At 45.8% G+C, this 27,555-nt stretch overlaps 1 protein-coding gene across 2 annotated transcripts in view; it reads right to left on the bottom strand.

The window, feature by feature from the left end:
• Positions 1-27,555, bottom strand: part of NAALADL2 (N-acetylated alpha-linked acidic dipeptidase like 2) — a 1,056,665-nt gene that overhangs the window by 30,323 nt on the left and 998,787 nt on the right. For both annotated transcript variants that reach the window (XM_019532747.1, XM_019532746.1), the window contains 2 exons: positions 24,730-24,823; positions 6,957-7,155 (listed from right to left, as the gene is read on the bottom strand). In XM_019532747.1, coding sequence (XP_019388292.1) covers positions 6,957-7,155; positions 24,730-24,823 — 293 coding nt within the window. The remainder of the gene's footprint in view (positions 1-6,956; positions 7,156-24,729; positions 24,824-27,555) is intronic.

Here is a 27,555-nt window from a genome sequence, read left to right as displayed (position 1 = left end):
AACACAAGCAGCACATTAATAGAATTACCAAGACCCTAGCCCTAATAAATGAGCACACCCCAAAGTAGCGGGCAAATCTGGTAACAGTATAATGAACCAGGGACATGAAATCTGTCTCCCCGAGACAAAATGCTAAGTAACATACATTGGAACACCAATGGCTTTTGCAACCCTTGAAATAAAAAAAACCCAAGTCATTTGGCTGAGGATTTTAATTGAATTTCCTCTTTGCTTCCTTGACAAAAAAAGCCCTGTCAATAGAGTAACACCTTCTACCAGAGGTGCAACTGGCTAGTAAGTGGTTGTCTGGCTCCAGCAGTAGGAGGGCAAGAGCAGCAGCAGCAGCAGCACTGAAGTAGCAACCTGAGGTTTTCTGCTGCTGGGGAGACAGCCCCTCTGTTTTTTTGGTACCAACATACAAATCAAGGGAGCAAAAAACCACCAGTGGCTGCTGCTGGTGCACCACGCACCACCAGTTATGTTTCTGTTTCCGAGTCTATCTTTCCAAACCCCAGTGCCGATTTCTCAACGTTTAGAACTGTGTTTCCCAGAAAGCCCTTCCCAAAACCTCACTTGCTTGCCCACTCTCCTGTGCTGCCTCTACTCTACCCTCCCTACTGCATCATCCAGACCCAGACCAAGGAGGGAGGATGGGATTGTGAGGCACACTCCCAGCTCCGCTCCTTAGGCAGTGCCCGGGGTTCATGCCCCACTTACCCATCATTACACTACTGCCTTCTACCTTTGAAAGACTTAAAAGGAATAGATAAGAGATCATTATACCTTTTGGAGGGGGATAGAAAATGTCAGATTAGTTCTCTACATACAGTCATTTTTGTCCATCCTGCCCTTCCTGTCTCAATCTTAATTTCTAAATGTATAGTGCTAGCTGGAAGACAACAGAGGCCTGATGCTGCATCCTTCATAGCATCCACACATCAACTGGGACAAGACAAAGTCTCTGACTCCAGTAAAGGATTAGTAAGTTCTTACCAAGTGCATGGCTATTTGGAGTCAAATGCAGTGACAAGTGTAAAACTTGGGCTTTATAATCACAACATGTTCAACCCTCCAGGAAGCTCCCCTCTGCTATATATGTAAAAAATAGCTAAACAGTGAGGAATAATTATTCATAGGCTGATCATTGCATAGGTTGAGAGGAGGATGAGGTGAAAATAATGAAAAGGAGTGAGAGAGCAGTCTTTTGCTTAAAGTTACTGTAACCCCATGTAATATAACTGCCAATTTTTAGGGAGTTAGAGCACATCTCTGTGATTTCTCTCACTGGCATTCTTGGAAATTATGCCTTCTAGAGCATGACTAATCCCCATTTCACTGTAAGAGCACGTTTGAGGAGATGGAAGGATAGGACTTAGAAGTCACATAACACCTTTTTCTAGCCATAGAAGCATCTCAACAGTAAAAGTACATGATATCTAGAAGTGTCTAAATGGCCACTGACTCACAGACTACCATTTCTCTTTCTGTAAAAAAAAACCTAGTAAATTCAGTGACAAAAATCTTTGCTAACACAGCTGCTAACAGGTAGCAACTTGAATAATGAGTTCAGGGAAATACAAACTTCTGATAACAAGAAAATGAAGAATTAAGATATTGGCTCATATAACCTCAGCTCTGTCCTTTTTAATGATGTCCCAGGATGCCTGCAACACCCTTTGAAGAGCACTAAAGAAAACCAAACTACATTTAAATACTTACCCTACCTCTACAGAAAATGCTCAATTTTATAATGCCTTCCTCCACCCACCCGTAAAGTTTAACCTACTAACAGACTGACAAATTGTAGTCATCTTCCACCTGACAATCTTCCTGGCAAGAAGGTTACTTTGTGTAACTACTGGCAGACCTAACCGTTGAAGTGCCAGAATAAAGGAGAGTGCATCTCTCAAGATTCGTTCACATCGCTTTTCTTTCATCAAAACCGAGGGTTGGGCAGAGAGGATCAATTCTCTTCTCAGGCGTATGGTCATACTACATCCTTCCAGCCATCCCAACTAAATCATTTGCTATTCAGTACAAGGACACCTAACATGATGAACATTTCATGGACTTCCATTTCACTGTTGTGAATTCCAGGTAAGCTACTTTCTCTTGGTTTTAATAAGGTTGGCTTCTGCTGAGCTACAGCTTTCTAGAATGACAAGAGATATCATTTGGCATCCTTAAATCTGAATGTGTTGGGGTTTTTTGTCATGGAATAATAATCTAATTCTGAGTAAGGAGACTCAAAAGGCTTACGTTTAGGCCATGTAAGATGTTCAGTTTCTACTGGAAGAATTGCCATTCTACCAGTAGAAACCAAAAGTGCAAACACTCAAGCTTTTTCTCCTGGAGCAAAAATGGCCACTCTGGGAGAAAAATAATCCAACAACAACCAGGGAGTACTTGCTACTAGCAGAGTTTCTTCTTGGAGACAACATTTGCACTCTCCTCTGACATAATTCCTCCTGGGGATCAGGAGCTGGTGGAAAGGCTCCAATGCCTTCCAGGGGTCATGCCACATTGGAGAAGCCATGACAGGGCAGCCCTGCCCACCTTTCCTGTAGACCAGGAGGGAAGGGGTGGAGTAGCAGCTGCAGATTAAATATCTGGAAACATCCCACCACTGGAAATGAATGTTTGTACATGGTCTTACAAGGCCTATTTCCACTCCATAGCTAGGGAAATCATCAAGTACTTTGTTCCACCATCTCTCCATTTCTAGTAGAAGGTTACTGCATACTAGACCCTTTTTTTGGTCTTTCTTTAAGGTGTGGATCAGATGCTTGCATCACCTGGGCATCTCTCACCTAATTTGTCCTCTACCACTGCAGGAACCTCAGATATTGGGGCAACTTGGCTTCCCCTGCTGTGTTCGTGTGGTGTATAACCATTAAATTGGGAGATGCTTTAAATTAACAAAGCTTATTGGGTCAATGCACGGCATGTGAACAAAACGTAGTGGCCTAGTAGATACAGAAGATCACACTAGCTGACTTAATGGTTGAAGTCTGTGCAATGTAAGAAAAAATATGGAACACAGCAAAAACAAAGATAAAACAAAACTAACCAGTACCCAGAAATACCATTCCAAAACATCTGCATCTCTTAATCACGACAAAATACTTCATGAAGTACACGACGTTTCTAATTTGTATATGCATATCTGGTTAATTATAACATTGGGGAAACGTTTCAATTCAGATTAGGACATTTGTCCAATATTTTGGACAAAAACTTGGGATGGCATTAATTTTTCTGGCTCCTCTTCTCCTCCCCTTATCTGGACTTCATTTTTTCCCTCAAAATGTCTCTTTCCTTCTTTTTCTCTGAGCTAAACAAACCCTTCAAATGAAAGCCATCTGTTCTTTGTGCAAGTGAAGTATTAGAAAACATGGCTGAAAATTCTTGCAAACTGTAGTCCTGAACTATGGCAATGAAAATACCCATTTCTCTGCTGTTAGAGTATTACAGGAGTGCATACAGGACCTGACTGAATTTGAGGCCCTACTGTGTTAAATATAAATGCATAGTAACTGTTGTAAGCCAGACAGCTTACAGTTTATACAGCCATGGCACAGAAAGGAAGCATAATTATTCCCATTTTACAGGTAGGAAATTGGGATACAGAAAGATTATAAGACTTGCCCAAGAAGTTTGTACAAGAAGTTTGTGGGCAGAGACTTCCCAAGCCCCATCCAGTCCCTTTTACACACAGCCACCCCTTCTTTTCAAGCTTTGCTGCTAAAGGAGAAAAATACAATGGAGGTTCAAAGACATGAGGATTAAGTATCAAAATAAGCCTGCCAGCAGTGACTGAGAAGCAATGCCTGAACTTTGTCAAGCATCTTGATTGAGGTTGAGAATATGAGCCCAAATGAATATACAGGAAGCAATCATTTTTTCATGAGGAATATGTGCTTTATTGTGCACACATATTCTTCCTTCAGCAGACTGTAAATTACAGTATTTATGGAATCTTAATGAACTAAACACAGTTGGAGCCTGAAGGTCAAGGCTGCAAACCGCATCCTAAATTTCTGTTTACAGATGAAGTACAGTATTTATTGAGGCACTGTTTGTGCTGCTATAGTTAAAGGTCTGCCAGCGTTTCCATTATAAACCACTATTTCAGGGGTTTATAACTCGCTCATCAATCTTTACACCGGGATGAAACATGGCGTTCAAGGTCTTGGCTTTGGGAACACTTTTTTTGTTTTGGTTTCTTTACCAAATTTTTAAAAAATCTGTGCGCTAAGTTTTAAAGGTATGAAAACAATAGCATATCTATTGTTTCACATATTTCATTTTACTAAAACAGTAATTTTACTGTTCTGTAGCTTTCAAAGTAATATTGAGACCTGTCTACTATTTAAATAATAATTACAGCAGGTGCACAATTGTTTAAGCAAAGATCTGTCCTGCCGGAAGTGTTAATAAAGCAACCCCACCTACAGACGTATCGGTGGGTTAACTGCCTTTACGTTTTCTACTCCCAAAATGACTTAGTGGGTTGCAAGTCAGTGATTTCCAAAGGTCCCAGATAATATTTGCTTAGTTATAAAGTTAGGAAAACAATCTTAATGCTACGCTCCTGGGATATGAGAGTGAATTAGATCCTTTCATGTAATAAAGGGTATGTCCTCACAGCAAAATGAAATCATGATTCTAGCATGTACTAGCATCTTAATTTTAATCTCTTGGCACAGATAAAACAGGACTGAAGATGCAACAGATAGGTTTTAGGGCATGCTACCAAACAAGGCACATATCCAGGCTCCCTGGAAGACTTGTTCGCTGGTTGACAGCACATCCTAAAAGCCTATGCCATTGTCTCTTCCCAGTTTCCCAGTGGAGCTCTGTATTGCTGAGACCAGACTGCTTATAATGCCCGAGCTACCTCATGCAAAGCAAGTCCGAGTAACTCTACACTATAGACATATTCTTAAGTGAACCCAGGTGTGAATAAAGATCACAAGAATGGGGCCAACTGTTTCATTCTTACATTGCAGCGCACGAGAAGAGGGAAAGAGGTGCTGGGGGGAAGAATTAATTCTTTTCAAGGAACTAACTGAAGTTGCCGATGAAGAGAACCACATACCTTTGTTGTACTCTACTGTATATGTTACGGAGAATACATTCAAGCAAAGGAAAAGACTGAAACGAGTCAACATGGAAGAAGGAAGCTGTATCCACTTTATCCAAAGTGTTGCCACAGAACATCAAGCATTTTCATGATCTGCTTTCAAAAATTCTCATGCCCAATTTAATGAAACCACTAGGGAATAAGCTGCAGGATTTTCTCCGAGTTACCTGCTTTGTCATTCCGAGTAACGTGTCCTGTCTGTACTTAGGAGAGCAGAAATACTGCTTAGCCCATTTTCTGTAGACTAGAGAAAGGCAAAGAGCAAAAGGAAAGCGCAAAATTTACATTGCACCCATAAGCAGGCAATTATGTAAGGAACACGTGATAAACATTACAAGGATATGAAAATGAAAAGGATGTAGCTTCGCGTGACAAAAAGTGTTTCCCACTATCCCGAATGTGGTGTTTTCCATTTTGTAAAGCAAAAATAAGTACATATACGCTGCAGTCTCATTGTGTCAGACTAGATAGTATGCCCCTGTGGCACAAATGCAACTGGCAATTCATTTTATCTGGCTTACGCCATTTTCTGATTGCCTGGAGAAGTCAGAGCAACTCAAAGTAACCGCAGAATATTCCTGACTCTGGTCCACTAAGTCTTATTCAGTTGCTCTTTGGTGAATATCTTCCTTCACAGCGTAACAACCACTGGAGCAGTGAGGCAGGATGTTCCCACCCCAAATTTCACTCTTTTGTTCATGGCTGTATTTACACCAATGTTCCCTCCACAACTTTCTTTTCTGCAGTGACATGTTTTGAACCACTTCCACAGCTTGGACCAGTTTCCCCCTCCCTGTGTTCCCGACGTCCTTATGCCCGCCGAGCCCCACCCCGAGGGTACAAACCAAAGCCTACAGATCTCCACATCTTGCAGCGGTTCAAGGGACAATAATGTTTTCCTTTGAGAGAACTACAAAAGAATATGATAATACTTGATTACTACTGACTAGGCCTTCAAATCTACATCTGTGGGTTAGAAAAGTGCTCAGAACTGTTTTAGAACTAATGGAACAGCAAAATGGTTTCCTTTGACCAAACACATTTTGTTATCTAATGAGAGCCATAAATGTTTCCAACGGCCAAGTTAGCTTTGAAATACGCAGTGAGACATACGAAAGCACACGCTTTTTTCTCAAGAAGCTGAAAGGTAGATTGCTCAAGACATTTCAAGCTACACACTTCAATGTACTCTAGGAAACAAACCTTCCCAGGCAAAAGGAGGCAAACATTTTGCCTTAAAAGTTCTTTTCTATCTCAGGTTTCTATGAGGATAAGTTAGGTTCAGGCAAATTAATGCCTTAACATGCAGTCCGAGGGGCCACCTTTGTTCGGCTGAAAACGTCTGAAGAGGGCAAAGAAAAAATGCCTTATTAATGCAGATCCGATGCAACACAAAGCTGGATCTTCAGTAATGCAGTGTTATTGAAGGGGTTTTAAGTTTTTTAATAAAACACAGAGGAGCATGTCAAATGCAATTAGATTTCAAAATATTTTTTCCCTTTTTGAAAGCTTATTTTACCATCTAACATAAGTATCTGTCATGCTGAGCTGCTATCCCACAGTACATCTTGTTAGCAGTGATGTCATGACAGAAATGTTACAACACTGCATTCTAATCACCTTGCGCATTGGTATGAATTTAAAATTTACTGCTGAAAGGATAATTTTTCTTTTTAAAGAAAAAATTAGCTTTTATCTTGGATTCTCACAGAGATTTTTAAGAGCGGTGTGACAGTTTTGAAAGCCACGCAATGTGAGACTACCATTTGAATTGATTAAAAACGAATGGGAAACATATTGAACATCTTACCTGTAAAATCCTGGAGGCGCTTGTTGAACTAAGAAGTTTTTCTCCAGGCTCTGCAACACATCATTAAGCATTCTGACTCGGATGGGCGCTCTCTCCTTGGGATCATTAGCTGGACGCATCTCATCTGACTGGAACAATTCTGCACTGTCCCTCAGACTTGAAGCCATTGCCAATAACTGATGAGTATCTAACTGGCCACCTAAGAATAGAGAAAAGTATATGCAGACAAACAATTGAGAGGCAATTATTTATGACTATTGTCTAAAAATAACAAATCCTTTTGAACAAAAAGGCAATACTGTTGTCTTTATCAGGGCCCAAGCCATGCCTGGTAGAATGACACCTGGGATCAATGTGGCCCAGACGTTATTTCAAGTTTATTGTGTTTTTGCACAAGTACAAACTTGTGATCTCTTGAGACTTCACAAACTAAAGAGAGTTGGACCTGGATAGCAGTTGGGTGGAAACTCCCCAGAGAAATCTCAGAGTTTACTAGAAAGTAGTAGTTAACTATCAGTAACTGGAACTTTTCCCCTGAGACAGTACTTTTTGATATCACAGTGACAACAGCTTCTCTTCATAAAATCTTAATGCAGAGCTTACCTGAATTCTGTCTATCACCCTACAATGCCAAGAACGCAGAGAGAGTGTAAGGGGTGATCATATGTACTGACTGAGTATGAATTCATTTCCATGGCTTTAAGCCAAATGAACACAACTTAAATGGACACTGGGCATGTGTACACGTACAGTTGCTGTGGCACCAATTTACTCTTGAGTAAATTACTTGCAAGTAAAGGGTGCCAGGCAAGCATCTACACGTGCAGGGAAGCAGAAGCAAATTCACTGCCAATCTGCTCCTGCTTCCTGGGGCCCTGCAATGGGCCTCTGCCACCACTGGGGGGAGCTCCAGGCTCTGGCTGCAGCTGCCACCAGCTGGCAACCCTCTTCAAAAGCCAGCCCTGCTTGCTGCTCTCTGGCCAGCCACTTCCCTGGCCAGAAGAAGTATGGCTAGCGCAGGAACGATATGTAGCAGTGCTCTCCTTCCCGCCTGTGCCTCCTTGTACTTTGGCGGATCCAGCCCCTGACCACGGCAGAGACAACAAGCACCCCATGCTCCTGATGGCTGCCATGCTAGCCCGGCTGGCCTGCTGTGCTGACCACTGGCCATCTCGTCCCTTCCAGCTCCCCCACATGCAGCGACGGCCTGCCTGCTTTCTGCAAGCTGTCCCAAGGCTCTCGCCATGCACCTGCTACCTTGACCCCACCCACCTGGGTGGACCCCAGCAGGGACACCAGTGACGGACTCCAAGATGCCACCGCTGGGGCCACCATTGCCGTCCTGAACCTCCAGCCCTGCCAGGCCAGCCGGAACTAGTGGTAGCATGTGGTCCAGCATACCTGGGACGATGAGCAGTGGCTGGAGGCCTTCTGCATGACACATGCCACCTTTTCGGTCCTCTTGGAGCAGTAGAACACCGGGATGTGGCTGCCCCTACCCATTGACACATGCCTGGTCTTCAGCCTGGTCAAACTGTTCACATCTACCAGCCTGCAATATGCCAGCAGCCTGTTTAGTGTGGGCATGGTCACCGCCAGGGAGGCTCTCCTGGATGTTTGTGGCATCCTCCAGGATGTGATGGGGGCCAATGTGCTCTGCAAGCACAATGCCTTGGCAGTGGTAGCAGGGTTCAGTGTTCTGGGATTCCCCCAGTGAATCAAGGCCCTTCATAGGACTCACATAGCCCCATACCCCCTAAGCCTGGATGCTGTCACATCCTTGTCACCTGCCCACTGCACAGAGACCATCCCTACTACAGCCAGAGGGGCTTTCCCTATATGGTGCTCCAAGCCGCTGTGGACCACCGCAGGGCCTTCACAGCCCCCAGGCAACAGCTCTCGCCGTATCCCAGGGTCGAGGGAGATGACCGCCGCCACGGTGTCTTCTGGTAGATACAGGCCTGGTAGAGAGTGGGCATTTTGCACTGAGGCTGCTGGACCTGCAGTTGGGCACTATTGTGGTCCCACCTCTCCTCATCAGAGACCCTTCCTACCTGCTCCTGCCCTGACTCATGTGGCCCTACACCAGCCACCTAGACCCACTTCAACTGCTGCCTGGGCCAGACCTGAACCTTTAGCCGCTTCAAGAGCTGCTGGGCACACCCTTGCCACCCTCCTTGACTTTGACAACCTCACCTGGGTCATCACTGCAGCCTGTGTGATGCATAGCATCTGTGAGCCCCAGGGGGAGTTCTTCTGTGGGGCCTGGGCACAGGAGGTGTGATGCATGGAGGACATCTAGCAGTAGGAGCATCACCTACAGCAGCACCAGTGCCCCTCCACACTGAGGCCCCAAGAGAACTGTGCACCTGCCAGAAGGGGCCAGGGCACCTGGTACAGGAAGCACTGGCTGAGATCCTCCTCCAGCACTTTCAGCTCTTACTCACCTGTACGTCCACCCATGGATCCCACTCCACTCCTCCTGTGCACCCCCCAGCACCATGCTTACTGCAGATATGTCTCACAAGAACAAGCTTTTATTCCCCTCACATCAAACAATGCCCCCAACAAACAGAGCCCCTCCTCATTCCCCAACAAACAGAGTCCTTCCACCATACACCCCACCCACCAACAAGAAAACACCTTCTTCCCAGTGAAAACTTTGTTCAATGTCCTTTATGTGCCATCCCAGGGTGGGGAGCCATGGGGTGGGGGTACCTAGGTGACACAGCCTAGGGACAGGTGGCCAATACCCCTGCCTTTGGCTGCTCCCAATGAGTGCGGTGGGTGGGGAGGCTCACCCAGGTGCAATGGCAGCTGGCTCTCCCCAAGCACAGGTGGCTAACCCTGCAGCAGCCAGTGTCCAGGCCCAGCAGGGCCAGTGTATGGTCCTGACCCTGCTTCAGGCAGCTCTGGCTCTGTGCCTACAAGGAAGCGGAGCTGTACCTTGGGTATGGTGAATCGGGAGGCCTGCCCCATGCCCTGCACTTTAGGGGGCCCCATGGAGCTGGGCAGAGCAGCCATGACCCCTCCTACAGGGCCCACTTGGAGCTGGTGGCTTAGCCCCATGCTACATAAGAAGCATCTGGCCACTCACCACCTCCTCCCCACACCTGCACAGCATACTGATGGCTTTGTATGCGCTGAAGAACAGCTTGTTCAGGGTGTGTGGAATCTGCTTGGCCCCGGGTGCCAAATTTCATTGCTATGGCACTGCTGTGCCCTGCCTTTTTGGGGGTGCCATGTCCCCATGCAGTGTTAAAGGGGCCCTGCACAGGCTGATTTGCCTCGGGCCCCACATCCCACTAGGGTTGACTTTGAGGGTGAACACTGGGGCTCGGAGGCAGCAGACCTGTGGCTGGGGCCAGGCCAGAGGCTCCTGGCTGTTGGAGGGGGTGCAGAACCTCCTCCCAGGCCCCACTGGAGGCCTGCTACTGGATGGTGGGTGGCTGCCAGGGGACAGGTGGGGCTAGGATCAGGGGCTAGGCAACAAGCAGCATGAAGGCAACACCAGGGTCAGGCATGCACCAGGACCAGAAGAGTGTCCAGCAACCAGCAGTCATTATCTCTGGCCTGCACTACCTGGTCCATGATGGCATTCTATTCCTGCAGGACATCCACCCACTTGCATTCCAGGACTGGGAGCTGTGCCCAGAACTCCCAGTCTTCCCAGTCCGCCCAGCCCTATGCTTCCTCGTACTGGTCCCATGCCTCCTTGTGGGTGACATCCTCCATCTGCCACCTATATTCTCGCAGGCTACATCCTCCACCCACCACCTGTCCTGGTGGGCCAGGTCCTCCACCTGCCAGGCCCAAACATCCCCTAGCTGATCCTCTGACACCACGACCAGGTGGTCCAGGAGGAGGGTCCTGTCCCGAGTTCTTCTATGGCAGGTCTGGTGCATCTGGCTGTGGGCAGTGGTGACCCTGAGGCTGCATTCTGGATGCCATGGGTGGCCTCTCCACTGTCTACAGCTGCAGGCTATGTAGAGCCATGAGACAGAAGCTGTTTGTGAGAGTTTGCAACATTTCAGAGATAAGTTCTGTATCAGGGGCTGTGCCCTGCCAGGCCTCAGATCAGGGGTCAGGCATGCACAGGTAAGCAGGGACTGTGGTAAGTTGGCCTGGCAGCTTGGGCCCAGGCAGTTGCTGGCTGAGCCCTGCATCCCTGCTTGTTCCCTTGGGGCTGGCAGGCCGCTGAATGCTGGCTGCAGGCAGCCTGCCTACCCCAACCCCTTCCAAGGGTGGAACAGGCCAAGCTCCTGGCAGCTCCTGCTGCTGTGGCTCCAGAACCTGCTCCCCCCACCCCGCATCTCCTTCTGCAGGCTAACCACTCTCTGCTGTACTACCACCCAGCCCACAGCATCCAGGCTTAGGGGGTATGGGGCTCCCAGGTGACTGGGACGAGAAGCTGCCTGTGGTTCCACACTCCCAGCAAGAGACCTCTCTGGGGAAGCACCATAAGGCCAGCTTCCCCTATACCACCGCTGCTTCCCAAGTGTGTCCCTGCTGCGTGTGCCCTGGGTGGTGCACGAGGAGCTGTTTGTGTGGACCAAGAAGTACCTGACCCACTATGCCCTGCTGCTGCTGCTGGCCATGGTGCCCTGGGCGCACCTGGTACAGGACCCTGAGCTATGACAGCACAGGGAGCAAGCCCTGTCACTTCCTGAAGGACTACTCATGGCTGAGCTACATGTCCCTGCCCACCACAGCTGAAGAAGATATTGCCACCAGCATTGGCACATTTCTTGGTGTGTGAAAGGCCCATGTCCACCTAGCTGCAGGGGCATGGGCTGATCACAGTTCGGCACTCTCTCCCACTTCCCTGTGTGCTGTGGAGGAGGAACTGGGGATAGGGGAGTGCAGGCAGGCTGTGGGGGGGAGGGGCAGGGGGCACAGCTGGGGTCAAGGCCAGGGGTAGGGAAAGCTGGACAGCCTCAGAGTGGGGCTTACCATGTGGCCAGAACAGGGGTTGCTGGTGGCCCTGGATGTTCACAGCTGTTGGTGATGGCATGTGGTTTCAGGCAGTGTCTTCAGATGGTGGGGCACAGCAGGTAGGCATCTGGCCAGGGGCCCTCCCAGGGAGGAGATGGTGCTGCTGGTAGCTGGCGGTGTCATGGCTGGCCACACCTCTTGGAGAGAGCTGGGGCCGTGGATCTGGTGAGGCAGGCTGTGGCCTGGGCTCCCCGAGCTGCTGGTGGGTGGGGAGGGAATACAGCCATGGAGCTTGGTAGGACAGACTGCTGGATGCCCAAAGGGGTCTCTCTCGGTGATATGTCACTGGAGGTGCCAAGCTGGAGTGAGAGCTCTAGCAGGCTGCCTGTACTTCTACAGAAAGTGTGGTTGTGACTTGGGTTTCAGGGCATGAATATGTCTGTTAGTTACTGCATAAAGAGCATGGACTTGTGGGCACTCCCCAACCAATAACTGTGGTCAGTGATGCAAACTCACTGTGCCCACTAGGCCTTGATTTTTATGCAGCACTGCTAGACTAACTGGTCATGCCCATACTCCCACATCCAGGCTGACAATCCCTCATAGACATGGGCATTGGAGCACCTGCCCCACTTGAATGGGCACTGCACCACCACCTCACCCTGCAGTGCTATGAAGTCACCAGTCTCTTCTTCTGACAGTTGGGGCCCTTGGTGGCGGGCACAGGTGTGGGCACTGCCGTGGATGAGGAGGACACCATTGTGGGTCATGCTCTGGCTCTCTAGACCCCTGTGTGGCTGTCCCTGTGCTGCTGGGCCTGGACAGCTACCTGCAGTGCCCAATGCAGGGGCCCGGCATGGGACTGGTTACTGCGTGGCAGGGGCAATGCCCAGCAGCACCTGCAAGTTCAGTGGTGGGCTGCAGGCAGGTGAAGCCTGCCCCGGCAGCCAGAAGCTGCCTGCAGCTGAGCCTGCAGGGCTGGCAGGCTTAGCTAGAGCCTGCAGCAGCTTGGAGCCTGCAGGCCTGGACGGCACAGGCCTGGCAACCACCTGGCAGTGCTGTGCCAGGCCGCAGCACTGGGGTACAGGCAGACTAGGGTAGCTGGCCTGTGGCTTTCCCAGGAGGACACAAGGACCTAGAGTGGCCTCAGGCTCCCTAGCGGTGTGCCCCAGGGCTCTGAGTGCCAGCAGGCTTTTAAGGGCCTGAGGCAGGGGCTGCCATAGAGGCAGCACAACCCTGGGGCAGGAGAAGCTCTCAGCCTGGAGCCCTGGGGCTAGCCCCAGGCCTCCCCCTAGTGGCAGGGCTGACCTGGGAGCAAACTTACTCCAGGGTTCCATCTACATGTGCATGACTGCACAATAAGTAATTGTGCAAAAATTTCCTACCTGTACTTGCAAGCAGCAAATGATTAGGGGTTTTCACTGCGCAGTAAGCATGCACATGTGTAGACACGCACGCTTACTGCTCAGTAAACTTACTACTGTGCAGTTAAGCATCTCATGCAGACATGCCCATTTAAATGTTAACTCTGCTGAACTGGTGTTTGTTGGACTATGCAGCATATTCCCACCTGCGGTGCTGGTAAAGGGTCTGTTCTTTTTTCCCGGTGCTTGCAAAGATTCCATTAAGGTTAACAGAATTTACACATGCGGCAGAAAATGGACTTCTGTTCAGATCCTAATGCCAAAAGCAACTTGAAAGACAACAGAAATACCTCTGCAAGGTTCTTATAAGGACCTGGTCAACTCACCCTATCAATGACAGGGAAAGAGAACAGTAAGTGAGATAAGCCTCAAACTTTTACATTCAGATTTGATCCAGGGCTTTAGAAGTTTACCTATCAGTAGCTTAAAATTCACTCTTCAAATACATTAGAACCTAAGATTGTTCCTCCTGGGCATGGGAAGAATAGATGTCTTCAAGCAGCAAGTTAAACACATAGCAGCATTTCCTGGTGAGCAAACGTAAGCAAATATCAGAACCAATTAGTTAATAAAGCCACAGAAACTTTCTTCCCGTGACATGCACCAGTGATATTAGAAAGGAAGTGTGTGTAAACATGATGGACATACTAGAGAGTAAAGCTGCAGAATTCAGAAACCTCCCTGGACTGCCTTTCTCCCCCTGGCTCTGAAAAAGGTACTTACTATTGGATATAGCTCACCAAGAAAATTATAGATCTCACACACCCTCCTCAGAGTCTTTTGACTGCTGCACCCTGGAGTAATCTAAAATGCAACATTCTGTGGAGATAATCAGATCTGCTGATATATCGAGATGGATTTCAACAAAGGAAGACTTTTGGGAACAAGGAAAAGTGAGAGAGGGCAGGTTAGGTTTGGTTTCGGATAAGATTTTTCAGAAGTTCCTGAAAGAGAGCTCTCCAAAGATAACTGATAGACACTAAGCTTGAAATACAGCACTTGAAATATAGTATGAGCTTACTACTATGTAACTCAAAGACTCATTACATTAAGTTGAAATTTCAGGAAAATATGCATTCAAGTTATATAGGCAAAATCAAATATTTTTGGAAAAAATATCTATTATCAAAGCTCATCTTCAACTGATGTTGGATCCCACCACTAGTGCATACAAAGTTGCAGATTTTAGCTCAGGTATTAGTTTTTGGCTTTTCCTACATTTCAGCTACGTTTCATAAGGCTCAGAGCACATCTGACTATTAATAGTCCTAAAAAAAAAACAACTGACAGTGTAATCTCTCTATAAACTGTGACAATTAATGGAAGAAATGCAATCATCTAATGTCAGAATTGCAAAGTAACAGAAGTCTAATATTTATGCCAATATGTTTTTCATAAAATCTTTTACTTTACTCAGTACTCTTGTCTTTCTGCTAATAAACATCAGCAGCCAGCCAGAACTTATTGCTGTGAAAATGAAAAAGGAAAGGAAATATATGCTTTGACCTAGATTTCCATGATAGTGTCTCCTGCTGTTTTGAATGTAAAAGATGTCTGACAATTTGGGACATGCAGTTTCAAGTGACTTCTTAAATGAGCTTCACAGAATTGGCGTGTCATTCCTGTTTCCACAAATCCCATAGAAGTGTTTTGATTTTATTCTTAGATCATAACATTCAGTACGGTTTTTTTAATGCAAAAATCTTACCAGAAAACAATAAACTTAGTTAGGGTTTAGCACCGATAGTAGGCTTGAATAACCCCACAATCTCATTATGGTCCAGTGAGAATATCTAAGAAATAAAAAATGTTCCCTACGAAATACACCTGATGGCTTTGAACCACTGACTGAGAGAAGGGATGAAAGAAAAGGTAAATCTGTGGTTAAAACAATTTTGAAAAATTCTGAGCTAGGCAGTGGGTGCAAATGCTAAAGGCTAGCTTGTGACATACATAGCCAATCTATTAGAAGTTCTCCTCTTTTTGTACCAATACTGGTCTGGCCACTCTATCTTCACATCTCCTGCTGGAGTGCACAAAAGAAGCAGTGAAAACACAAGGGGAGTAGGAATTATGAGAGTTGTCTTGTGCACAGGCCTGTATTTTATGTTGTCGAAGGTAACCAGAGTCCAAAGCAGATTGTTACATAAGATTATGAAGAGCAGACTGAATTAGTTCAAACAAAACAGGCCTGATACCATTCAAAGACTGCGTCGAGATAACAACTGATAAAGAAAGAAGAATGGGATTAGAAATACAGAGACCAAAAATAGCAACTTCGGCTGCTTTTCACTGCAATACTGCTGGTCTCCACTGTCTTGATTCTCAGGATTTTTCTGAGCAGACCAGGCCAGAGACAGGGAACAAAGCATTTCACTTCAACTGGCATTAGCTAAACTCTGAACATACCTTGGGATGTAAGACTCGGGCTCCTGATCTTGCATCCACACCTATATGTCACTTTCTTTCCCTTCTTTATGGCTAGGGACAGACATTCAAAAAGCCGGAGCCTGAATTGATTCAACCTTTGCAGGTTAGTCTAACCTGCCTAGGTTGAACTGGTTTGTAACAGTACAGACATCCCTTATGGACTGAGGAAATGTGGGTACATGCCTGCAACTGCTCAGGCCAGTAGCCGGGAGATGCCAGAGTGTGCCTTCGGCTGCAGGAAAGCTATGCTGAGGGGGCATGGCCAGCCCGGGCAGCAGCCTGGCCTGAACTTCCCGGAGAGGGGTTTAATTCCTTGCTCCCTGTCCCACCACCATGGACCCAAGCCAGGTCTGCGAGGCACTCCCCCTTCACTGCTGCAGCGGTGGATTGGCATGGCCCCTGAGGCAGAGGAGGCAGAGAGTGGGGTAGGAGCGTTGTGACAAGGGATAGGGAGAATTAAACCCTTCTCTGGCCTGTCCGCCACCCTCACCTGTCCCTGCTTGGCTGGGGAACGGAGGGGTGGGGCCAGCCCTGCTCTGCTGGAGCACAGAGGCCAGCCAAGGGGGCATGCCAGGATGCTGGGGGACTCTGGCTTAAGTTAAACCAGGGGTCTGGGACAGACATTACACCGACTGGTTTGAGCTCAATCAGTTAAGTCTGATACATTTAACCAGGTTTACCTCAAACTGGTTTTGGCCATTTTGAAACCAGTTTATGTACACTGAATGTCTTGTTCTGTTACAGGTTTAAACCAGTTTCTGATCACTTATACCGGTTTGTGTGTAATGCCTGTCCCTAGTCTATTTTTCCTCTTTTCTACCCTTCATCTCTTGCTTTCTGTCTAAACAAAAGCCTGGTTTGGATGACCAATAATATGTATAATATTGCTGTGATCTTGTGACCAAAGAAAAAGCGAGACAAGACAATAATGCATTGCAGAAGCTCAGTGTTGGTAGGAGTTTGCCTGGTTAGCAGCTGCATGCTGTGTCTGTAGTTCTCCAGTAAGGAGACTGAAAATAGTAAGAACTAGAGACAAAAGCTGTATTTTCTATTTTTGCTTTTCCTGCTTTCCCCTTTTATGTGCATTTGCTTTGATTTCTCTTCAAGGAAATGTAATTAGATTCCAGACCATCTCTTTTTTTCAAAAAAGGACAGTTATCACCATCTAAAATGTTCTCTTCCTGTAAAAACCGCACAGTTAGAGACAAAGGGAATAACGGAACACTGTTGAGACAAACACTGTCATATATACATTGTTACATTGTAATATATACATTGTTAATACTTCAAATATTCTTCTTTTCCCCCAGAATATTTAATAAAAGTTAAATAAGTTTTCATGGTGACTCTTGCCATAGCATGAAGGGGACTCAGTTTTCTGGATGCAAAACTCTGGTCTACATTTAACTGTTTAGTTTTGTACAATATTGCTCTTTGACCCTCTGGGTCCCTTTATTCCATTCAAGATAACAGGCCAGGCCCTACCCATACAAGCAAAAGTACAATTATCAAATGCTGATAGAAGATAAGGAGTGATACACTGCAAATATTATCTCTGCCTCGGGACACCATTTAATATTCCATGTACAGTTATTGCATTATGCATAGGGACCTATCAAATTCATGGCAGAAGCTGGCTATGTAGCAGCTCCCTTAATCTTGAAGGTTCCCCAACATGACTTCCCCCTCTCCTCCAGCTGATTGGCAGAGAAGCCCCGCTGCTCATTCCTGATTGGCAGGGAGGCAAAAACTGTAGTTTTAAATATGGTACCATTTTTGCCTCGTGGCCAGTCAGCACCAAAGAACAGGGCCACTGGGACCCCTCAGCCAATCAGCAAAGTGTGGCGATGACACTGCAGGGGAACCTACAAAATTAAAGGAGCTGCTGTGCAGCACACTTCTGCCATGAATTTGGTAGGTTCCTAATTATGCATACATGGTTATGGCAGTTTTGGTGATAAGGAAAGTTTAAAACTTTCTCCATTAGAAATTCTTTTTTTTTTGTTAGTTTTACCAGCAGTGTTTCATAGACCAAACAACATGCATTATTTAAAATTGTCACTCCAAACAGAAAATAAATGATTATGAATCCCAACAGTGAGTGTGGGCTTAAGGGACAAGTATATCCTTCTGCACTTTGAAACACAGCTATGTAGGCTATATAAAAATATAAAACTAGGAAAATGCCAGTGCTGTTTTTTTCTGTAAATATGACATTGTCCACTAACTCATTATATTTTGATAGGTAGTCATTAAATCATCCACTAAAACTGCATTCATTTTATAAAGCTAGCAAATAGTCTCTTTCTTTCATAGTCTTTTACAAGGCTCTAAGTATTTATGGATACTGTGAGCAAAAGGAACTAAGGACATTCTTTTAAGGGCACAGCAGATATACTATCATAATCCACTGGACTTCACTGACATATACTGACAGGCAGAAGTGTGATTTATGATTGATGCTGAAACACAGATGCTGAAATTGGAGGGGCAGATTATTCTGAAGAAAAAGATGCATTAACTAATATCATCTTATACATCTTGTGGCACAACTCTGGAGGGAAGGGAGAAAAAACCCCTCACAAGTGTTATTTCACTCCAGGGAAAACAACAGCACTTTATTATTCTATATTTCCTATTTGTTGTGCTGGCCTCTCCGCTATGAATCATGATGAATGATCCAAACTAGTTATTTAGTTGTTAAATGAATAAAACTGCAGGTACAAGAAAGGGACTGGGGAACTTGCATGCTGTTGATCACTGAATTATACAGCTGGCTTTCATTACACATGCTATATGTAACTGGATTATATTAAAAAATAGCTTCCACCAGATGGATATTTGTTCTATACAGCAGGATTGAATGCAATAACATTTCTCTGTGTAATCAATTGCTCTTATAAAAAAAGTACGGCTGGATGTTTAACATTTATAAAGTCTGTTTCTGCCTCCTGGCAGTAATATGCTTGCCCAGCACAACTTAAAGGAAGACTGATTTGTCATAACCAAAACAGCAGAAGGTTCTCCACTTCATATATAGTCCTGCATTTCTCTGAGACAGAGGAAGACAGTTGATTTGACCTATGACTGGGAGAGGGGTATTATTATGCACATATGAAAATTTTTCTCTCTTTGGAATGGAGACAGATCCAGGATGACCAGCAACAGCAGCAGAACCTCAGGATGACAAAAGAAATCTTTTTTTTTCTTTTCTAGAAATCTGTGCGTAGCTCACCCCATAACTACAACATGGATAAAAGCATTGCCAATACTGTTTGGAGGCTTGGCACTCCCAACTGCTGCCATCTAGAAAAAAACAACTGGGTCCTGGAAGAGCAACTGTTTGGGTTTGTGCTGATACAGGTTTCTAATAGTACTATGAATATGCTGCTGCACCGTGTCATAAAGCTTGATACCACACAGGAATCTAGTTACAGCCCTGCATGGATAGGGTCCCAAACCCGCTTAATGGGATACCAGTGCCTATCCTGAGCCTATTCTTCCCTCCCCACACCAAGCCAAAGACCTTCTCCACAGGGTGGAGTGCCTCTCCATGGTGCTGAAAGGTCTGACTGATCACTGTGATGTTCTCTGGGGTGGACTGGAAGGTCCATGATGGTTCAGAAGAACTCAGGCCCGTTTACTAGAAGGAGCAGCAAAAGTGCTGTTTCTTAGTCTGATACATAACCACAGCTGCTTGCCAGTGTGCCACTGGCATTTTCCTTTCCACCATCATATGCTTCTTTTCTAACATCATGCCCTCCAGCTCAGTCCTTTGTTCACTGCTTTAAGAAACCCACCTCCCACAATTCTGCCTTGATGGACTTCTGCTAGCATGCATTCATTGGTACCTGGGATAGATTCTCTCTTATCTTTTTCCATCACAGATTTGGCCTTTTTTCATAGCATAACTGGAGCTGGATCAGTACGGTTTTCCATTCCATCATCCTTTGCGATTTCAAAATTTTCCCCATTCCAAGTGAGGATGAAACCTAGATCTTTTGAAGTTTTTGACAAAAGCCCAAGAGAGAATCACCTACCCCAACATGAATAGTTTGGCAGTTTGGACATACAAAAGATTCAGAGAAGGGACTTTAATTTGGGTCTCATTTATCCTGAGTATGCTATCATCCAGGTTAGCTGGTATTCTTGGGTAGGCCTCACTCAATGTCATCTGTTACAGCTATTCCAAGAATTAAATATGCAGAGAGGCAGACAGACACTACAGCTCACTGGGTAGCACTGACCAAAGATGGAGAGAAGTATCTGGTCCAGTAACTATTTAACTGTTAGGTTAAATCCATTGCATCATTCTTTGGCATAGCAGTTGACATACTTGCTAAAGTATAGTCCAGGTCCACAGAACACAGGTAAGTAGTGGTAGTATTACTACTATAGGTACTGTTCTGGTCCTTTGTCCTTAGCTATTCCTGTCAGTACTAGGACCAGGTCCAGGACAACCCCTCCCTCCCCCTATTTCTAGTAAATGTCTTACAGAGCTTTCCAAAGAAGACAATCAAGTCTAAGACCTCTGCATGGGCCTACCCAGAAGTACAGATAGTCCTGGGGTAATGTGACTATTGGAGTGTGAATCCAATACTATCTTAAAAAGTACTACCTGGATCTCACCATTGCCCACCAGAATTTAATGGAAAGGTGGTGGCAACCAATCAAGATGAAACCCAGAGCAGTAGAGGGCCCACAGGTACACAGAGAGGCCAACCCAGGTGCACAGAAGTGCAGCATGGGATGGTAATTAGAGGACTGCAGGAATTAATAGCAAAGCATCCCCTTGCACCTCAAAGAGAGCAAAGAAAATGAGGCTACTCCTCACCCTGAGAGTTTAGTTACTACAACCTAAAACAACAAATAATTTGCTATATCCCATAATTGCAGTTTCAATTGGCTGGGTTCCAGGGACAAATTTTACAGGTATCATCAACATGGTATTCTCAACTCATTACCCTTTCCTTTGGAGCTAGAGCCCTTACCTTATCTCTGACAGTAAAAACTGGTAGCTTTGGGGCATCATGCTAAGCATATTTATTTGGACTAGCTTTGTTAATCTGTGGTGTGTTTTTGGTTGTCAGTTTATTTCTAGCAACAACACAGTTCATTTATGTAATGGAACTTAATACGGGTAATTAATGGGGCTAACTAGACAGTATTTTGTACCTGTGAGGAGCTCCATAGGCTTTCATGGCAATGATTTAGCCTCAGAGAGAAACGGACTCCAGTATTTTAAACTGTTCTTAACACTGCCTTCCTGCTACCATTATAGATGCTGTAAGATCTCTAGGACCTGACCCCTTTGAGGAGCACAAAGGGGCTAAGCAGTGTGTGGCACGGTTTTAGGTGGTATTGTATGATCTCCAGGTGGGCTCAAGGAGGCATAATTGTTCTACCATGCCAACTCATGCCCCTCCTTAACACAGGAGCAATATTAAGGGGGAAAGGAGCATGCCTGATGTAGTGATCCACTCCAGCAATTGCTAAATTCCATCTTAGGAAGCATTATCAGCTACCCAGTGGTTATTCACATTGTCCCCCAATGTAGCTAGCCCTCAAGAAGACCCCAGACTGCAATCTCTCACCCCACAGAGTGCACCCTCAGCAAGCCTGCAGATGACACCAAACCAGGGGGGAGTAATAGATATGCTGGAGGATAGGACTAGGATTCAGAGTGACCTAGACAAATTGGAGGATTAGTTCAAAAGGAATCTCATGAGTTTCAATAAGGACAAGTGCAAAGTCCTGCACTTAGGACAGAACAATCCCATGCACCAGCCCAGGCTGGGGGCTGACTGACTGGGCTGCAGCTCTGCAGAAAAGGACCATGGAGTGACAGTGTACAATAAGCTGAAAAGAAGCAAGTAGTACGCCCATGTTGCCAAGGAGGTTATTGGCATACTGGGCTACATTGGTAAGGGGGTTGCCATAAGGTCCAGGGAAGTGATTATTACCCTCTAGTCAGCAATGGTGAGGCCACATTTGGAGTACTGTGTTCAGTGGGGCATGTGACTTCTGAGGAGAGGCTGAGGGGATTCGGCTTATTTAGTCTAGCAAAGAGAAGACTGAGAGGGGCTTTATTTAATAGCAGCCTTCAACTACCTGAAGCGGGGTTCGAAAGAAGATGGAGCTAGACCAGAGGTTGTCAACTGGGGCTACGTGTATCCTTGGGGGTACTTGGGACGACCCTAGGGGGTACGCATGGCGGCAAAGGGAAGCAGTGTATGAGCAGTGTATGGTGGCGGTGCAAAGTGGTGAATGGTGGCCTCCACCGCCATGACCAAGCTCCCCACTCTTGCCATTCACCACTGCGTGCCACTGCCAGCTTCATGTCCAGCCAGCCATGAGAATCACCCACCCCCACCACTTGTACGCTGGCCATCAGCACCCCCCCCATCTGGAAGGGGGCACACTCCAGAAGGGGTACAACTCCTTAAAAAAGGTTGAAACCCCCTAAGCTAGACTGCTCTGAGTGGTAACAGATAACAGAACAAGGAGCAATAGTCTCAAGTTGCTGCAAGGGAAGTTTAGGTTAGATATTAGGAAGAATTTTCTCACTAGGAGGGTACTAAAAATGGAACAGGTTACCCAGAGAAATTGTGGAATCTCCATCCTTGGGAGGTTTTTAAGACCCAGTTAGACAAAGTGTTGGCTGGGATGATCTAGTTGTAGACTGTCCTGCCTTGAGCAGAGGGTTGGACTATATGACCTCCCTTCCAACCCTAATTTTCTATGATTCTATGATTTCAAGGTCTTACTAGATGCATCCGTCATGACGAGCTCACTGTCATATATTCAATTTTAATGACGGTCAAGGAAGAATATGAGAGTAAAACAGGCTTACATGGAAGAGCCTTGTTTTCAGAGTGTTTGCAGCACCTAAGTCTTCATATAAACTTGTGTGAATCAAAGCTCTTAGATGTAATCCAACTATTTGTATTTTCCATGAACCAGATTTGACAAACTGTCTGTCCCACTCTTCAAAATTAAATTTGTTTTTCTTCATCCCAGGCAAAATTTCAGAAGATAATTCTTGCATTTGATTCAAATTGCAACGTGTCCTGATTTTAAATGGTTTTAAATAAGGAACAAAGTTGCAAAGTGCCATTTCATAGAAAGGGCTTTAGTTGTCATCTGCTTATGAATGGATAGAATCATCTTCAAAATCCACATCTGTGAATAAACAGATATGTTGCACTGCTACGGAGACTAACTGCTTATAATAATGACTTAATTCTCATAAAAGCCTTACACATAAATAATTCCTGATTCCTTATTTAGTGTAATCACTACACTGTCTCTTTTCTCCCAAACTCTAATTATAGAAGATGCTGTCTCTGGAATGCAACACCATTTCATCTCCTTCGACTTCAACAGGACCTGAGGACACCTAGCACATCACATGCTTAGGCTCTTCAAAATATCTACACTGAAAATCCTGTGAACATACAAAAGTTTTGTAATAGACCATGAGGCTCCCATGAACCAAAGCACTTAGGCTTGTGATTAATGACAAATATATAGACAGTTCCCCTAGTCAACAGAACTAGTGGTGTGATTAAGTGTCCACTGAACTGGAGCATGGCTCCATAGAATAAGGCCTAAGAAGCTGTGGGCTAGATGAATGGCATGGTGCCAGTCTGAGGGCCAGACTGGGTTCCACCCCACTCAATATGCTGGGATTGGAGCCACGATGCTCCATGCTGAGGTCCGCCCAGCTGGGATCAGGCTCTGGAGACCCTGCATAACCTTTGGCTGGATGGGATTGGGCTCCAGGGGCCTGTACCACCTCTGTTCAGCTAGGAGTGGCCTCCTGGGGCCCTGCACCACCACCACGTGGTCAGGATCAGCCTCTGGGGGCACACACTACCCCCATGTGCTTCCCTGCATATCCAATCTAGAATGTAGGACCACATCCAATGGAGCTACCCAGGGATTTGTGGGAAGCCCTTCAGACTAGATGACATGGCACCGCAGGGCAGATCTGGTTCACAGGCTGAGGTCTGAGCACCCCTGCCCTCAACTATATCTAGTAACAGATGGAGAACAGGAACACTCATGAGGTGTCTTATAAATGATAATGCCTCCTTTAAAGTAGCTAGGAAAAATGTCTTGTTGGTTTTCAAAATGAAGGGGATCATTAGGTGACAGTAGTCACAGGTAAGTGCAACACAAATTCACAGAAGACCTTATTAGGCAAAACTGCTAAGTTAATGAGAGCGATTCAATCAGCTATCAGATAAAAGTGCCAAAAAGACCTACTGAAGTACCTGACGTATACAGGTGTTGGGTGAGCTGGGTCAAACTAATGCGACGCCTCTTCTGGCCATGTGCTGAGCTTAGTGTTGAGGCACGCCAAGCTTAAAGCAAAGCGCTGTTTGGTTCTGTTTTTTCATGTCTGTAAGCAGCCCAAATGCATAGACCAAGGTCATGCAGTTTCAAACACAGAGCTTTCAGGAACTGATCTGTAAATCAACTCAAGCAAATTATTTAGCAGTAAATTATCCTGCTTCCTAGTGGCTCTGAGAACAGCAGCAGGTTGGAGTGATCTGCTGCCAACGTGAACTAGTGCAATAAATAAATGAGCGAGATGGTCTCTCATCAAATGGTGAAAATTACAGAGCCTAAATGGTAATGAGGTTTAGAGCCCCTTCTGACTTGTGCGGAGTGCATTCCTGAGTGGAAACACAATCTTGCAGCTCAGTGACGGATGTTGTTTATCTTTGACTCTAATTATGAGATTTTAATACTAATTATTAACTGTCATAGTTAAGATCAGAAGAATGTAAACAATTTATGTCTCTATTAAGCAACTAAATTATGTTTCATTTAACACCATAATATGACACCGTTTAACTAATAAAATCAGCAGGTATTGTTTATACTGAAATTGGAAGTCTCAGTATTGGAAAGTAGATGAACCTTTTTTCCTCCCCTCATGTTAGCTGAAATTACTATTGCTCTATGAAAATTACCTTTAAGGCTGTTCTGAACTTCTAATGCAATGTCCAGGGCATTAAAGGGCAGAACTGGTTCATTGGCAATTTGCAAAGTCACCTCTCCCGTTAGCTGAAAGAAATCAAAAGAGATCAAATAATTTCTAACATGTTTAATACTCAGCATTTCTTTTGGAAGGACAGATCATTTCATTAGAGCACTTTTTCGGGGAAAGCTGAATAAAATGCTGGTAATGCACAGATTTTAAGGAGGACACTAAAAAATAAAACCATCAGACTCTATTAACAGAACATCCCATTACAAAAGGTTACAATTTATAACCATGTACAAAGAATCTGTTCAATCTTTTGCTTATATTATGGGATATTATGAGAGTATTTTTGTTTTGGTTTGTCTTTAATTAAAACATGGAGCAAAAAACAAAAACATCAGGCTAGGGACAAACCGATTTATGCAATGTCTGTCCCAGATCCCTTCCTGGTTTAAATTAAACCACAGTGACCCAGCATCCCAGATGCTGCAGCAGACTGGACTATGCTAGGTTGTCTGCTCCAGAAAACAGGGCTGGCCCCACCCCTCTGCTCCCTAGCCAGAGCTCTGGCAAAGACTGCAGGCACAGCAGGGTCTGCCTGGCTTCCCTCTGACCCCCACCCCCTCTCTCACCACTTGATGCTCAAGCAAGGATCCCCTCCTCCCATCTCCCTCAGCACGGACCCCAACCCCACAGACCCTAGGCATGTGGGCAGGCAGAACAGTGTCCATGTAGGTCTTTTCAGAACTAATCAACAGATCAGCTGGTAATATCCCCTTTCCTTCTGTGGAAAAAGCTGTTTAAGAGGAGCTTGAACTAAGGAGAGAGGCTTTTGTTTTCTTTTAGGGCTGCTAAACACTGTGTTATCAGCTCCCTGCTGGCTCCCTCTCCTGTCATGTCTGCAGACAGTATGAAGAAGCACGGAGTGGGACACTGAAAAGCTCAGTATCAGCAACAGATGCATGCATTGCACACCACCACTTTGCCTCAGAGTGCTAGCCAGGGGCTGGGGTCTGGCAACACTCCTGTACCTGGAGCAGCGAGTGGGGAAAAGCCTGGGACTGTGAAGGTAGGGTCAGGGTTTAAACCCCTCCTTAATCATAGCATCCTGCCAGGCAAAGGGGTGAGCAAAATGCGGCCCACCAGGCCATTCTCTCTGGCCCACAGGGCTCATAAAAAATTAAGAAAATTAATATTTATCTGCCCAGACTGCCTGTCATGCAGCCCTCAATGGCTTTCCAAAACTCAGTTTAAGAGGCACTATGCCCAAAAAAATTGCCTGCCCGTGTACCACGGCCTGGTCATGGCCTGTCCCCCCATCCCCAGATCAGCATTGTGGAAGGAAATGGAAAGGAAGGAAAGGGAAGGGAAGGAAAGGGCTGCTCTAGCACCCCCTGGCTTCTAGCCTGAGCCACTGCAGGCATGTGCCTGAATTTCCTCAGTCCAGAGGGAATGTCTGCACTTGCAAATCAGTTCAACCTAGGCAGTTTAGACTAACCTGCAAAGATTGAATCCATTCAGGCTCAGGCTGAATGTCTGTCCCTAGCCCACAAATTTGATTTTAATGCTGCTGAAGACAAAGACAAACTTTTCACAGTCTTTAATGGAGTTTGGAACAGGCTTTTAGCTAGGAGTCGCATAAATAAAATGTCATAATTTCATAGACATCAGGGCTGGAAGGGACCTCGGAAGATCATCGAGTCCAGCCCTGCGCCCAAAGGGCAGGAAGTCAGCTGGGGTCATAGGATCCCAGCAAGATAAGCATCCAGCTTACTCTTGAAGGTGTTCAATGCAGGTGCATGAACCACCTCTGATGGCAGGCTGTTCCAGACTTTTGGGGCTCAGAAAGTAAAGTTCTTCCTTATGTCCAACGTGAAACGGTCTTGCAGAAGTTTATAACCATTCGACCTCGTCATCCTTTGGGGCGCTCTGGTGAATAAATATTCCCCCAGATACTGGTAGTCACCCCGATAAACTTATAGGTGGCCATCAGATCACCCCTGAGCCTGTGCTTTTCCAGACTAAAGGGCCCCATGGCTCTCAGCCTGTCATCGTAAGGTCTGTTTTCCTAACCTCTGATCATGCACGTGGCTCTTCCCTCGATTCTCTCAAGCTTCTCCACATCCTTTTTGAATTGTGGAGCCCAAAACTGGATGCAGTACTCCCAGGATTTGCTTGAGAAGCATCTATGGATACAAGCAAACGTTTTGGTTGCTTTACTAGCCACAGCATTGCATTGCAGGCTCACGTTCATCTTGTGGTCAATAATTGACCCCCAAGTCTCTTTCTTCCACAGTGCTAGCCAGCGTAGCACTGCCAAGCCTATAAGGATGCTGCAGGTTTTTCCTCCCAACGTGGAGAACCTTGCATTTTTCAGCATTAAACACCATCAGGTTCTCATCCGCCCATTTGCTGAGCCTGCCCATTTCAGCCTGGATCGCCCTCCTGTCTTCTGGTGTGGATGCTTTGCCCCAAAGTTCGATGTCATTGGCAAACTTGGCCAGTCTGCTTCTGACTCCAATGTCCACATCACTAATAAAGATGTTGAACAATATGGGTCCAAGGACAGAGCCTTGGGCGACCCCACTGGTCACAGGGCACCATGACAATTGACTTCCTTCAATTACCACCCTCTGGGTCTGACCACAGAGCCAATTCCCACGCCAGAGGATCGTAGTGGACCCAAGGCCACAATTGGCCAGTTTTGACAAGAGGTGATCTTGGAATAGCAGATCAAAGGCTTTTTTGAAGTCAAGATATATGACATCAATCTCTTCTCCCTTGTCCAGGTGATAGGTCACCTGGTCATAGA

The sequence above is a fragment of the Crocodylus porosus genome, unplaced genomic scaffold, assembly GCF_001723895.1.
Source record: "Crocodylus porosus isolate Cpor-Errol unplaced genomic scaffold, CroPor_comp1, whole genome shotgun sequence".
NCBI classification, from domain to species: Eukaryota; Metazoa; Chordata; order Crocodylia; family Crocodylidae; genus Crocodylus; species Crocodylus porosus.
Note: the sequence above shows the minus strand (reverse complement) of the source record. Positions and strands in the feature narration are given on the sequence as shown.